General features: G+C 39.1%; 1 protein-coding gene across 1 annotated transcript in view; it reads left to right on the plus strand.

Moving 5' to 3' along the window:
- MCUB (mitochondrial calcium uniporter dominant negative subunit beta) overlaps nucleotides 1-12856 on the plus strand; it is a 92203-nt gene that overhangs the window by 67596 nt on the left and 11751 nt on the right. Inside the window, 3 exon segments of the mRNA XM_047090989.1 lie at nucleotides 3922-3997; nucleotides 4478-4648; nucleotides 7778-7882. Of these exon segments, the coding sequence (XP_046946945.1) occupies nucleotides 3922-3997; nucleotides 4478-4648; nucleotides 7778-7882 (352 nt within the window).

Consider the following 12856-nt stretch of genomic DNA (forward strand, 5'->3'; position numbering starts at 1 on the left):
TCCCATATTAATGATTCCCTTTTGTCCCCTTCAAACTAGAGCTGTCTCCTCTTTCTCATAACCCATGTCTTCCTGCACTCTCTGCCTGTCAAAGATCAGGGGAGCTGGTATATCTTGAAGCTTGGATTCCAGCTTGTTCTAACTGCAAAGCCTGTGTTCTGTCCCGGAGACCATCACCTTGCAGGAAGATTTGAAGAAGAAATGGCTTTTGAGCTGGACCTTGAGGGAATGACAGGATTTGCTAGGCAGAAGTGGATAAAGAAGGCACTTTAATGATAAGTCCACGACTCTTGGCTTGTTTCACTGCGGCCTAAGTTCGTGCTGTAAGAGAACAGTACGTGATAAAGCTGTGGAGGTGGGTTGGTCCACGCTGCCCTTGCTGAACTCATAAACTGTACCTTATACTTTGTTTCCCTTAATCTTTATACCAGCTCTACAAGGTAGAGAATTCCCACCTAACCCTTGAGAAAACCAAAGCAGAAGTTAGCCCTGTGACTTCTGTGATCTCCCAGCTGTTAAGTGGCTGAATTGACTTTAGAATCCCAGTTTTTGCACATCCAGGGCCCCTGTTCTTTCTACTTTACATAGGCTGTTGAAGTCTAAGGAGTTTTCAGCAGGTTGCAAAGTGATTAGAATTATATTTAGGAAAAACACATACTGAAGAGAAGCCCGAGTCCTCTTTTGTCATGATACTGAGTGTCCTTTGAAGGCAGTAACCCTTGACCCAGCACTAAACACTTGGTATTCAAAATGATTTTGTGCAGAAATTTCACATAGTTCCCTGAAAGCCATGGAGCATCCCCTAGAGCCCAGCTACTCAGACTCAGAGCGTAATCTTCACACCCTTACTTCAGACCTACTAGATCAGGAATCCCAGGGTGAAGTCCAGGAATCTGTGTTTTTAGCAAGCCCTATCTTCTTAACAACAGATGGTATTGGAATATTCAGGTGATTCTTTAAAAAAAAATTTTTTTTTTTAACTCTCTTCCTTATTTTTTCCTTTACTCATTCTTTCCTTTTTTCACTTTCATTTTTCCCGCCAACACTTTCTTTTTTATTAAAATTTTAAAAATGTTTCTTTCTGAGAAAGAGAGAGAGTGCAAGTGGGGGAGGGGCAGAGAGAGAGGGAGACACAGAACCCGAAGCAGGCTCCAGGCTCTGAGCTGTCAGCACAGAGACTGATGCGGGTCTCGAACTCACGAACCGCGAGATCACGATTAAGCAGCCGAAGTTGGATGCTTAACCAACTGAGCCACCCAGGCACCCGCTCTTTTTAAAAATTTTTAATGTTTATTTATTTTGAGAGCAAGTGAGCACACGAGCAGGGGAGGGGCAGAGAGAGGGAGAGGGAGAATCCCAAGCAGGCTCCACACTGTCAGCACAGAGCCAGACGCAGGGCTCAGTCTCACAAGCCGTGAAATCGTGACCTGAGCTGAAATAAAGAGTTGGATTCTTAACCCACTGAGCCACCCAGGCTCCCCTATTCAGGTGATTCTTAGAGGCATACACATGCTTGAGAAAGCCTTGGTATTTTTCTCTGGCTGCTCTGCATTTCCTAGGTGACAAGTGGTTGCCTCTAAAATGATTTCCTCCATAGTAGACCAGAAACTTCATCAGCACATTAAGTGATAATGGGTACTTTCTGATCAGGAATTATCACTGGCATCTAGGAACCTGACTCATAGACTGTCTGGCTTTATACAGACCCTAGCATAAAATTTAGTATGTAAAAGTGGTCATCTATAGAAAAAAGTCTGGACAGATACGTGCCAAATCACTGTTAGAAAATTATCCATGGCACTTGTGGAAGAATGGTAAGGTAGACTTTATTCAGGGAGACCACAGCAGTGGGGTTTTGCAGTGGGGGGAGAGATGGGCTCAAGTCTGAATACAACAAGGAAAAAAAACGGGAATTTATTTCCAAGGAGCAAGGTGAGGTGGCAGTAGGAGCAGTGGATGGAAAGTTACTACCAGGATAGGGTAATTCTGTGCTAACCTGACCTACCAGGATTCTTGCTGAAGCCTGACTAGAATGATCAGATAATGCCAATACCTGGGGGATTGTGGGGAATGAGGAATTTGATTAGATATCGAGGTGGGGAGGATTCTGGCTAAACTGACGGGATTCTTGCTAAAACTGGGTTCTTAGAGGACATGCCCAAGGATGGGGCTCCATCAGGCTTAGAGGAGCTGGACTAAAGTTTAGTCAAGAAGAGAGTCTTTATCACCACTAACAGCGATGATCTCTGGGGGAAGTTGTGGGATGGTGCAGAGGTAAGGGAAAGGCTTTTAATTTTTATGCCCTACATTTCTGTTAGACTTTTATACATAGAGAATCATATCATTAAATGCATTTATATTACTTTTTTTTTTAACACTTATTTATTTTTGAGAGACAGAGCACAAGCAGGGGAGGGGCAGAGAGAGAGGGAGACACAGAATCTGAAGCAGGCTCCAGTCTCTGAGCTGTCAGCACAGAGCCTGACGTGGGGCTCGAACACATGAATTGTGAGGTTGTGACCCGAGCCGAAGTCGGAGGCTTAACTGAATGAGCCACCCAGGCGCCTCTATATCATTAAATATTTTTAAAGAAGTATTTTGGTAGAGAATTGTGATGTGTTTTCAAGTGGATATATTTTTTCTTAGTTTCTTATATTTTAACTAAAAGTAGTAGGAAACAAAAAAACAGTACAACATCCATTATGCAAACTTGGAAAACTTCTGCCTATCTTTACTCATTGAGAGCTACATCTGTTTTAAGAAATAATCAGATTTTTTTTCTTTTTCATTGTAGTTATTTTTAGAAACAAAATTCAAATGAAGTCTTAATATGACAGATATCTTGTAACTAATAGCCTGTGTTGTGTTTAATACTAGAAATATGTATTGGGGTTTTTTTAATGTTTATTTTTGAGAGAGCATGCAGCGGGGGGAGGGGCAGAGAGAGCGGGAGACAGAATCTGAAGCAGGCTCCTCACTGTCAGCAGAGCCCGACACGGGGCTCAAACTCATGAACCTGAGGTCATGACCTGAGCTGAAGTCTGACACTTAACCAGCTGAGCCACCCAGGCACCCCTAATACTAGAAATATATATGTTTGAATGTTTTGTTTCACTTACTGAGAACTTTGTTTTGATTTTGAGCATGATGGAACATCATTTGAGTCACTCATTGTTTCATTTTTCATAGCAGTGAGCACATTTTTAACTACCTGATTTAACAGTGCCGACTCGCATAAATGAAGGGTTGGAAATCCAATTTGGAAAAGAATTCTTCATTGCATAGTTACTGGAAAACTTATTGCTAGTAAACTCTTCACAAGGTGATAACAATAAAAAACAAAAGAAAACTGGATGTTGTGACCATGGTACTAATTCTTCTGGAACAGGTTCTTTTGCCTGTGAACCAGTTTTTCAGTGCCCTTTCTTTCTACTAACTACCACAGTGTCTCTGTGCACATAGTGCACCATGATGTCATCTGGCCTTCCTTTGGGTCCAGTACAGTTGTAAACACAAGCAGCAATGCTAAAACATGTTCCATAGAAAAGTGGCCATTTAGATGTTTTAGGACCAGCCATTCTATCAGGTAGAACTTTCTGTGATGATGGAAATGTTCTGTTTCGGTGCTAGCATGGTAGCCACTAGGCACATGGAGCTCTTGAGCACTTGAAATGTGCAAAGATACTGAGAAACTGAATTTTTAGCGATAATTTTAATTTTAATGGTCACATGTGGCTAGCGCCTACCATATGGGACAAGAAAGCAGTCAGAAATGTGTAGTGAGCTTCTCCAAGGGTTTATCTGGGAAGCTGAAGTTTTTATCATGCTGGTCCCGTAAGGTTAAAAAAAAAAATCTTCTGGTAAAGACACTTATTTCAACTTTCCCACTTTTTCTAAAAGAAGAAATAATCTTTCTTACAGGTTTTGTGTGTGAAGCTGTGTGGAAATCTAAAATACAGTCAATCACATCTTTATGGTACAGTGGTGCCCCCTGATGGTAAGCTTTCTTATCACTTCTTTGATTCCTACGCTAAGGTGTTTCCATTTTTCCAAATAAAAGGAGAAATACGGGTTTTGAACAAAAAGGACTTTCTTATGCCCCTCCATGTTCTCCCCGCCCCACCCTTAGTTCAGTTCCTCCCTCTCTGCTGCCATAATGTCTCTGATGTCTTTTGGCAAACTCCCACCCCATCGATCACAGGATTTATAGATGAATTAGAAACAGTTTCTGCCTTGAAGAACTTAACTCTTCACCTGGCAAGACTTTAAGCAGATAATTATAATAAAATGTTATAGAATGCTAGAGAATATGTAAATTGTAGTATAATGAAGGCCCTATAGTAGTGCCTTATTACAGGAATTCAGAGGGTTATGAATTCCATATTTAAGCATTCCTATAGAATCTTGTATTCTAAAGTTATTTTTTAAAAACTAAATTTTACCTATTCCTATATTCCTACTTTTTTTTCCTTAACAGAAATAACCGTTAATTATAGACATGGCCTTCCCTTGATAACCCTTACTTTGCCATCCAGAAAAGAGCGTTGTCAATTTGTGGTCAAACCAATGTTATCAACAGTTGGTTCATTCCTTCGGGACCTACAAAATGAAGATAAAGGTGTCAAAACTGCAGCCATCTTGACAGCAGGTATATATATATTTTTTCAACTTGTCTTTTTTTCTTCTTCTGAACCATTGTTTTGTTTCTGTTCTAGATAGTTGATTCTTTAATTCATCATATAATAAATGGTTGACTTTTACTGTGTCCATTTTTGTATATCTGTGATATAAAAAAATTAACTCTGTTGAATAAAAAATTAATGGGATAAGTTTAATGTACGTTTTAGTTATTTCATAAACTTAGCCCAAAGGTTTTTTCTGAGAAAATTTTAATGACACAGAGGCTACAAATAGAGATAAATGACCAAATTTTCATTTATATTTTATTGTAGTGTTACATGCTCAGAATAAACTTATTAAAGTGTTAATGATTACTGTTGCAGTTTTGAAAAGGAAATAAATATTCTTCCCTCTCCAAGTTCAGAACCAAATAAGGTATAGATATAGAAGTTGGAAAAATAGAAATTAAGAATTTATTTACTCAACAGATTGAGCATCTAATATATGCCAGGCAATGTGCTAGGTGCCAGAGGCAAAGAACAATAGAGATTAAAAAAAAAAACAAAAAAACCCACAAAACCTCCTGCTCTTATTGAGGTTGTATTTTAAGAGGAGAAAGAAAAAGATAAAGAAGTAAAATATGCAGTATGTCAGATAATGAATATTGCCAAGCAAAAGCAGAGCGGGGACAGTGGTGGGGAGGGAGGTGCTCTCCAGCGGGGGAGTGTAATGTGGTGGTGGGTGCCCACGAATGGGGGGTGTGGGGGAGTGTGGTGGAGGGGGAGATGCTCACAGAGTGGGGGGCTGTGTGCTGTGGCAGGAGGTGCTTTCAGAGTGTGGGGCTGGGGGGGAGGTATGGGGAGGAGATGCTCTAGGGGAGGTGGGGTTCCGGGGGTGGGAAGGGTGCCTGCTAAGTCACCCTGGAGGGAAGACCTGGAAGGGAAGAGGGAGCTGTGTAGATGGGGGAAGTTTGGCTGGCCGAGGCCCCGTTGTGGGAGCCATCCTTACTGTGACTGCAAAGGAGGCAGCTGGGTGGAGGTAAGATCAGAGGGACGAAAGTTTTTTTATCGGCTGTTGTAAGGACTTTGGATTTAACTGGAAGGGGAGCTTTCTTCCTGATGAAACCAGGATTAGAGAATAAGGTTTTAGTCCTGTGGCCACTGTGACGTAATACTTCATCCCTGAACTAGACTGAACCGTCACGGGAGCCCTGAACACCCATGGACCTTCACTACAGGGCCAATGCGCCTGCCTTCCTAAGCTCCTGAGAGCAGGCAGGTGTGAGCCCAGTGGGGCACGGAGCACAGTACTCACCTGGTAGTATGTACCCCGTAAGCACCCCTTGAGTGAATGATACAAGCGAGGTGAAAGCAGTGAGTGACGTGTATACCCTGCTTGTTTCTGAAAAACTAAGTAGCTTCGAAACATAAAACACAAAGGAAAAGACTGGAGATCTTAGAGAAAAATGTCTCTTTGGACTGAGTGAAAACACTGTATTGGGGTTTAAATCGATACTTGCCCAAGAATAGGTGAGAAATGCAAGGCTGCATCATTAGCCCCTTCAAAGTGTTTTTTTTGCATCAGTCTTCTGCTGTTCCTGTATTAGTATAAAGGATAATGTAGTACTTCAACTGAGAAACCATACTCAGGTGATTTCTTTTTATAGTCCTATTTTAAGGAGCAGGTTTGAAGTCATTTAAATGTAAATTTTTAAATGACACTTGCAAAGTCACATAAAATGGTTGGTGCGTTACTGATCTTTAGAAAAAAAAAAAGAGGCTGTGTGGGTGGAATTTGCCTGCATTTAATTTGGGCTTGAAAAGAGTGTTCGAAGCTTGTCGCAGTTTTGCCCATAGTGTGGGTTGAATTATTTGGCAATTCCTGGGAAAATGATGTCACCCCAGCTGATGAACAGGAACCCAAACAGCCAAATTCGAGGAACAGACCCAGGTGCAAACTGACTCGCTGCCTTCTAGAACAAAAGAACTACAGAGAGCCAGACTGGAGGCAGACAGCCGGGTTCTTCCCAGTTTTACAAGCAGCATTACTGTTGTCATGCATATTAATGTAGCTGAAATAGCTTTGGTTGAATGTAGCCAGGCAAATGCCACGCTAGGAGAAGATACATGTCCTGGACTTTATATCACTTCTATGTGGACTGTTCTAAAGGGAGAAACCCCTACCCAGCGCCAGTTTTTTGCTTTCTTAAAACCTGGATTACATTAAAGGTCAAAAATATAATACAAACTAGGCTATATGAGAAGTTATGCAAAGCACGCTGAGGTTAAAATTTTCCAAGATATTTTTTTTTTCTGAATTGTTCCTAGGCTATTTGAAATTACTGTTAGAATCTTTCCTACCACTTTCTAACTCCGTAAAATAAACTGCACACAAGCAGATGACCCTTTAGGTTTGATTATGTTTATTACTGTCCCTAGCACCCCCATCCCCTAGAAGCTTTGCCTCTATTCACTTTTCCGCAGCTAGAACACCAGGGAGCCCTGTGTGGTAATGGTTGGCAGTGTATTTGGCCACCTAGTTTTAACAAATCAGTCACCTCTAGTAATTTAAAAGTAGGCTTTTAAATGCTACCTGTGTGCCTTACACATTCCAGTCAGGGGCACAGCTGTATGTAGCAGATAATGGACTCTGGCTGAGCAGAGGAAGGTGTCAGCTCTGGAGATTGGCATTTGACAGAAAGCCAGGCTCAGAAGAAGGCAGGAACCGAGGGAGGATGTGAGCAAAATCCAAGTTAGCCTAAGATCCACCTGATGGGCTCCACTCATCTGCACCCCCACCCCCCATGACACCTCCAGTGCTCTGGCTTTGCTGCGAAGAGTTCCCATTTCCCCTGAATCTTCACATGACCTTGGCAGAGACAGTCTCGCCAGGAACATCCACCTGGATCCCAGCTTCCCTGACAGTGAGAAAAGGGAGCACCTGCCTGCTCTGGCTGTCTAGTGTACTCAGAGGTAGAGCAAGAAGGGAGGATTCCCACCCCACACCCCATGGGAACAGTATTGGGTATTAGCCCCCCAAAAAGAAAATGTCCACTACTGTATTGTAAGGACCTGGGTTAGTATTTTTCTATATGTTGGAAAATGGTTCTTATGTTCTAAAACAAGGACGTGATTTTGCTTTGTGTATTTTCTTTCAGATGGCCGTGAAATTCCAGCTACCACTTTAATGGAAATTTTGCTAATGAATGATTTTAAACTTGTCATTAACAAAATAACATATGATGTTCAGTGCCCTAAGAAAGGTAAGAAACACGACTATGCAACTGTCTTAACATTTCCCTTTAGTGGTGGGACTTTTACAGGGAGTAAGCCTAAGAATCTTTTAAATTAACCAAATGACCAAGAAGGCTTTGGAGAACTGATGCCTAAGGTTTTCTAGCAGGGGTATGAATGATCAGTAGAAGTTGCCCAGCAGGGCTTTTAGTCTCATATACTGTTTTTACACTTCTGAAACTTCACTTTAGGATCTTGAAATGCTTAATCTGAAATTAAGGCTTAGAAGTAGGCCTGAAAATCATGAATCTAAGTGTGTATTGTACAATGCTTAACTCTTTTTTTAAAAAAAGAGACTTGTTTTTGTTTTTTGTTTTTTTTTTTTTTTTAGAGTAGTCTTAGGTTTGTCAGCAAGATTGAGCAGATTAGTATACAGTTCCCATATTCTCTCTGTCCCCTGCCCCATAGCCCTCCCCACTATCAAGCACCAGAGTGGTATATTTGTTATAGTCTATGAGCCTACACCGGCCCATCATTATTACTCAAAGTTCATAGTTGACATTAGGGGTCACTCTTGGGTTTTGAAAAATGTATAATGACATATATCCACTATTATAGTCTCATCTAGAGTAATTCCACTACCCAAAGTCCTCCGTGATCTGCCTGTTCATCCCTCCCTCCCCCCTAACCTCTGGCAACCAGTAATCTTTTTACTGTCTCCATAGTTTTGTCTTTTTTTTTAGAATGTTCTATAGTGGGTATCATATAGTATATAGCATTTGCAAGTTTTTGTGTGTACATAAGTTTTCAGTTCATTTGGGTAAACAGCAAGAAACATGATTGCTGGATTGTATGTTAAGAGTATGTTTAGTTTAAGAAACTGACAAACTTTCTTCCAAAATGGCTGTACCGTTTTGCATGCCCATCCAGCAGTGAGAGTTCCTGCTGTTCACATCCGTGACTACCTTTATGGTTGTCAGCATCTGGGTTTTGGCCATTCTCCTGGGTGTGTAATGATGGTAGCTTATATTTTTAACTTGACTTGCCTAATGGCATATGATTTCACATGCTTACTGTATTCTCTGGTGAGGTGTCTCTTCAAGTCTTTGGCCCATTTTTAAAGCAGGTTGTCCATTTTTTAAATTGTTGATTTAAGACTGCTTCGCATATTTTGGGTAACAATTCATTAGCAGATCTCTCTTTTGCAAATATTTTTTCCCCAGCCTGTAGCTTGTCTTCTCATTCTCTTGGCATTGTCTTTTGTAGGGCAGAAGTTTTAATTTAATGAAGTCCAGTATATCATTTATTTCTTTTATGGTTTGTGCCTTTGGTACATGTAAAAAGTCATCATCATACCCAGAGGCATCTAGGTTTTTCCCAATGTTCTAGGAGTTGTATAGTTTTGCATTTTGAATTAATTTTTGTGAAGGGTATAAGGTCTGAATCTAGATTCTTTTTGTTTTTGCATGTGAATGTCTAGTTCTTCCAGCACCATTTGTTGAAAAGACTGCCTTTGCTCTATCGTGTTGCCTTTGCTCCTTGGTCAGAGATCAGTTGACTATATTTATGTGGGTCTGTTTCTGGGCTCTGTATTTGATTCCATTGATCTGTTTGTTCTTTTACCAATACCATGCTGTCTTGACTCCTGTAGCTTTATAGTAAGCCTTGGAATCGAGGAGTGTCAGTTCTCTGATTTTATTCTTCTTCCATACCAAGTTGGTCATTCTCGGTCTTCTGACCTTAGAATCAGTTTGTTGGTATCCACAAAATATCTTGCTGAGATCTTGATTGGGACTGTGTTGAATGTGTAGATGAAGTTGGGAAGAACTAATATCGTGTCAGCATGGAGTCCTACTTCCCGTGAATGTGGAATAGGTCTTGATTTATTAAATCCTTCTTTGATGTCTTTCACGAGAGTTTTACAGTTTTCCTCATAAAGATTTTGATCATAACTTGTTACGTTTATACCTAAGTATTTCAGTTTTTTAGGTGCTGATGTAAATGGTAATGTGTTTTTAATTTCCAGATTCCACTCGTTGATGTATATAAAGTGATTGACTTTTATATCATAACCTTGTATCCTGCAGCTTTGCTATAATTGCTTTTTAGATCCAGCGGTTTTGTTTTGTCGATTCTTTCAGATTTTCTATGTAGACTATCAGGTCATCTGCAAACAAAGACACTTTTATTTCTTCACAATCTGTTCATTTTTTATATCCTTTTTTATTTACTTGCATTAGCAAGAACTTACAGTATGATTTTGAAAAGAGTAGTGAGAGGAGACCCCTTGCTTTTTTCCTGGTCTTATCAGGAAAGCTTCAAGTCTCTCACCAATAAATATGATGTTAGATGTTTTTGTCAAGTTGAGGAAGTCTCCCTCTATTCCTACTTTGCTAGGGTTTTCATCATGAATAGGAATTGGATTTTGTCAAATGCTTTTCTGCATTTACTGGTATGACCATGTGACTTTTCTTTAGCTTATTGGTGTGATGGATTGCTTTAATTGAAAAGTTGAACCAACTTTCCATTTCTGTAATAAATCCCATTTGATCATGGTGTATAATTGTTTTTATACATTGTTGGATTCAACTTAATATTTTGTTGAGGATTTTTGCATCTTTGTTTATGAGCGATATTGGTCTTTAATGTTCTTGTAATGTCTTTGTTTGATTTTTGCATTAGGGTAATTGCCACATGGAATGAGTTAGGAATTATTCCCTCTGCTTCTATCTCCTGGAAAGGATTGTAGAGGATTAGTATAATTTCTTACTTAAATGTTGAGTAGAATTTGAGTAGAATTCACCAGTGAACCTATCTGGGCCTAGTGCTTTGCATTTTTAAAGGTTATTATTGATTCAATTTTAAAATAGATACAGGCCTATTCAGATTGTCTAGTAGTTCTTGTGTGTGTTTTGGCAGATTGTGTCTTTCAGCGAATGGGTCCATTTAATCTGGGTTATTAAATTTGCAAGCAAGGAGTTATTCATAGTTTCCTTTATTATCCTTTGAATGTTCCTGGGATCCATAATGATGTCCTATTTTTCATTTCTGATATTAGTAATTTGTGTCTTCTCTTTTTTTTGTTGGCCTGGCTAGGATTTTATCAAATTTATTGGTTTCTTCAAAGATATAGCTTTTAGTTTCATTGATTTTCTTTATTGATTATCTGTTCTCAATTTCATTGATTTCTGCTTTGATTTTTATTTCTTCTGCTTACATTGCATTTCATTTGCTTTTTTTCCAAGTGGAAACTTTGGATTAGTGATTTTAGCTGTTTCTTCTTTTCTAATATATGCATTCAGTGCTATAAATTTCCCTCTGAGTACTACTTTGTTTCATCCTACAAATTTTGGTAAGTTGTGTTTTCATTTTCATGTAATTCAAAATATTGTCTAATTTTTCTTCTATTTTTTCTTGGACCCGTGTATTATTTAGAAGTGTGTTAATCGCCAAATATTTTGATATTTTCTAGCCATCTTTTTGATTTCTATTTGAATTGCGTTGTGGTCTGAGAGCATATATTGTACGATTTATATTCTTTTGCATTTGTTTTGGATGTGGCCCCAAGTGAGGCTTATCTTGGTGAATGTTCAATGTGAGCTTGAGAAGAATGTGTATTTTCTGTTTTAGGATGAAATAGTCTATAGATGTTAATTCTATCTGTATGATTGATAGTACTGTTGAGTTTAGCTGTGTCCTTGATGATTTTTTTGTTGGCTAGATTGTTCTATATCTAATAGGTATTAAAGACTCCAACTATTACTGGATTTCTTTTCTCCTTGTGGTTCTATCCGTTTCATATTTTGACACTTTGTTGTTAATTACTAAGCGTTAAGGGTTGCTGTGTTTTGTTAGTGACTCTGTTATGTAATTATGTAATGCCTTTTTTATACAGGACAACTTTCCTTACTCTGAAGTCTTCTGTGTCTGAAATTAACATAGCTACTCCAGCTTTCTTTTCCCTTTATACATGTATATGTATATATATATAATTTATATCCTATAATATATTAGTTTCATTTAAATATATATATAACATTTGTATCCTATAATATATATTAGTTTCAGGTGTACAGCGTAATGATTTAGTATTATATATATTGCGAAATGATCACTGTAACAAGTCTAAGTTAATATCCATCCATACACCGTTGTTTTTCTTCCAGCTTGCTTTTGATTAGTGTTAGCATGATATATCTTCCTTCCTCCTTTTACTTTTAATCTATACGTGTCTTTGGGTCACCTGGGTGGCTTAGTTGGTTGGGCGTCTGACTTCAGCTCAGGTCATGATCTCCCCATCCGTGAATTCGAGCCCCGCGTCAGGGTCTGTGCTGACAGCTCAGAGACTGAAGCCTGCTTCAGATTCTGTGTCTTCTTCTCTCTCTGCCCCTCCCCCACTTGTGCTCTGTTTCTCTCTCTCAAAATAAACATTAAAAAAAGTTTCAATTTAAAAAAATGTTTATTTAATGTTTGTTCATTTTGAGAGAGAATACGCACGTGAGTGGGGGAGGGAGAGAGAGGGAGAGAGAAAGAATCCCAAGCAGGCTCCGTGTTGTTAGCGCAGAGCCCAATAAGAGGCTTAATCCCAGGACTGTGAGATCATGACTTGAGCCACAGTCAAGAGTCAGACGCTTAATGGACTGAGCCACCCAGGTGCCCCAGGCCTTGTTTTTTAATCTAGTTGAATCGGTGTTTTAACTGGTGATTTAGCCCATTGATATTTAAAAGTGATTATTGCTATATTTGATTAATATCTGTCATATTTTTATTGTCTATTTTTTGACCCTTTTCTTTATTCTTAATTTTGTCTTCCAGTCTTTGTCTGTCTTTTGTGGTTTTAATTGAGCATTTTATGATTCCATTTTCTTTTGTAGCATATCAGTGATGCCTTTTTACTTTTTTTAATGGTTGCCCTAGATTTTGCAATATACATTTACAATTAATCCAAGTCCTCTTTCTTCCTTTCCTTTCCTTCCCTTCCCTTCCCCTTCCTTTCCTTTCCT

This window comes from Lynx rufus, unplaced genomic scaffold (assembly GCF_022079265.1).
Source record: "Lynx rufus isolate CCGP_SWC_20201006 ecotype Redwood Valley unplaced genomic scaffold, mLynRuf1.p SCAF_3, whole genome shotgun sequence".
NCBI classification, from domain to species: Eukaryota; Metazoa; Chordata; class Mammalia; order Carnivora; family Felidae; genus Lynx; species Lynx rufus.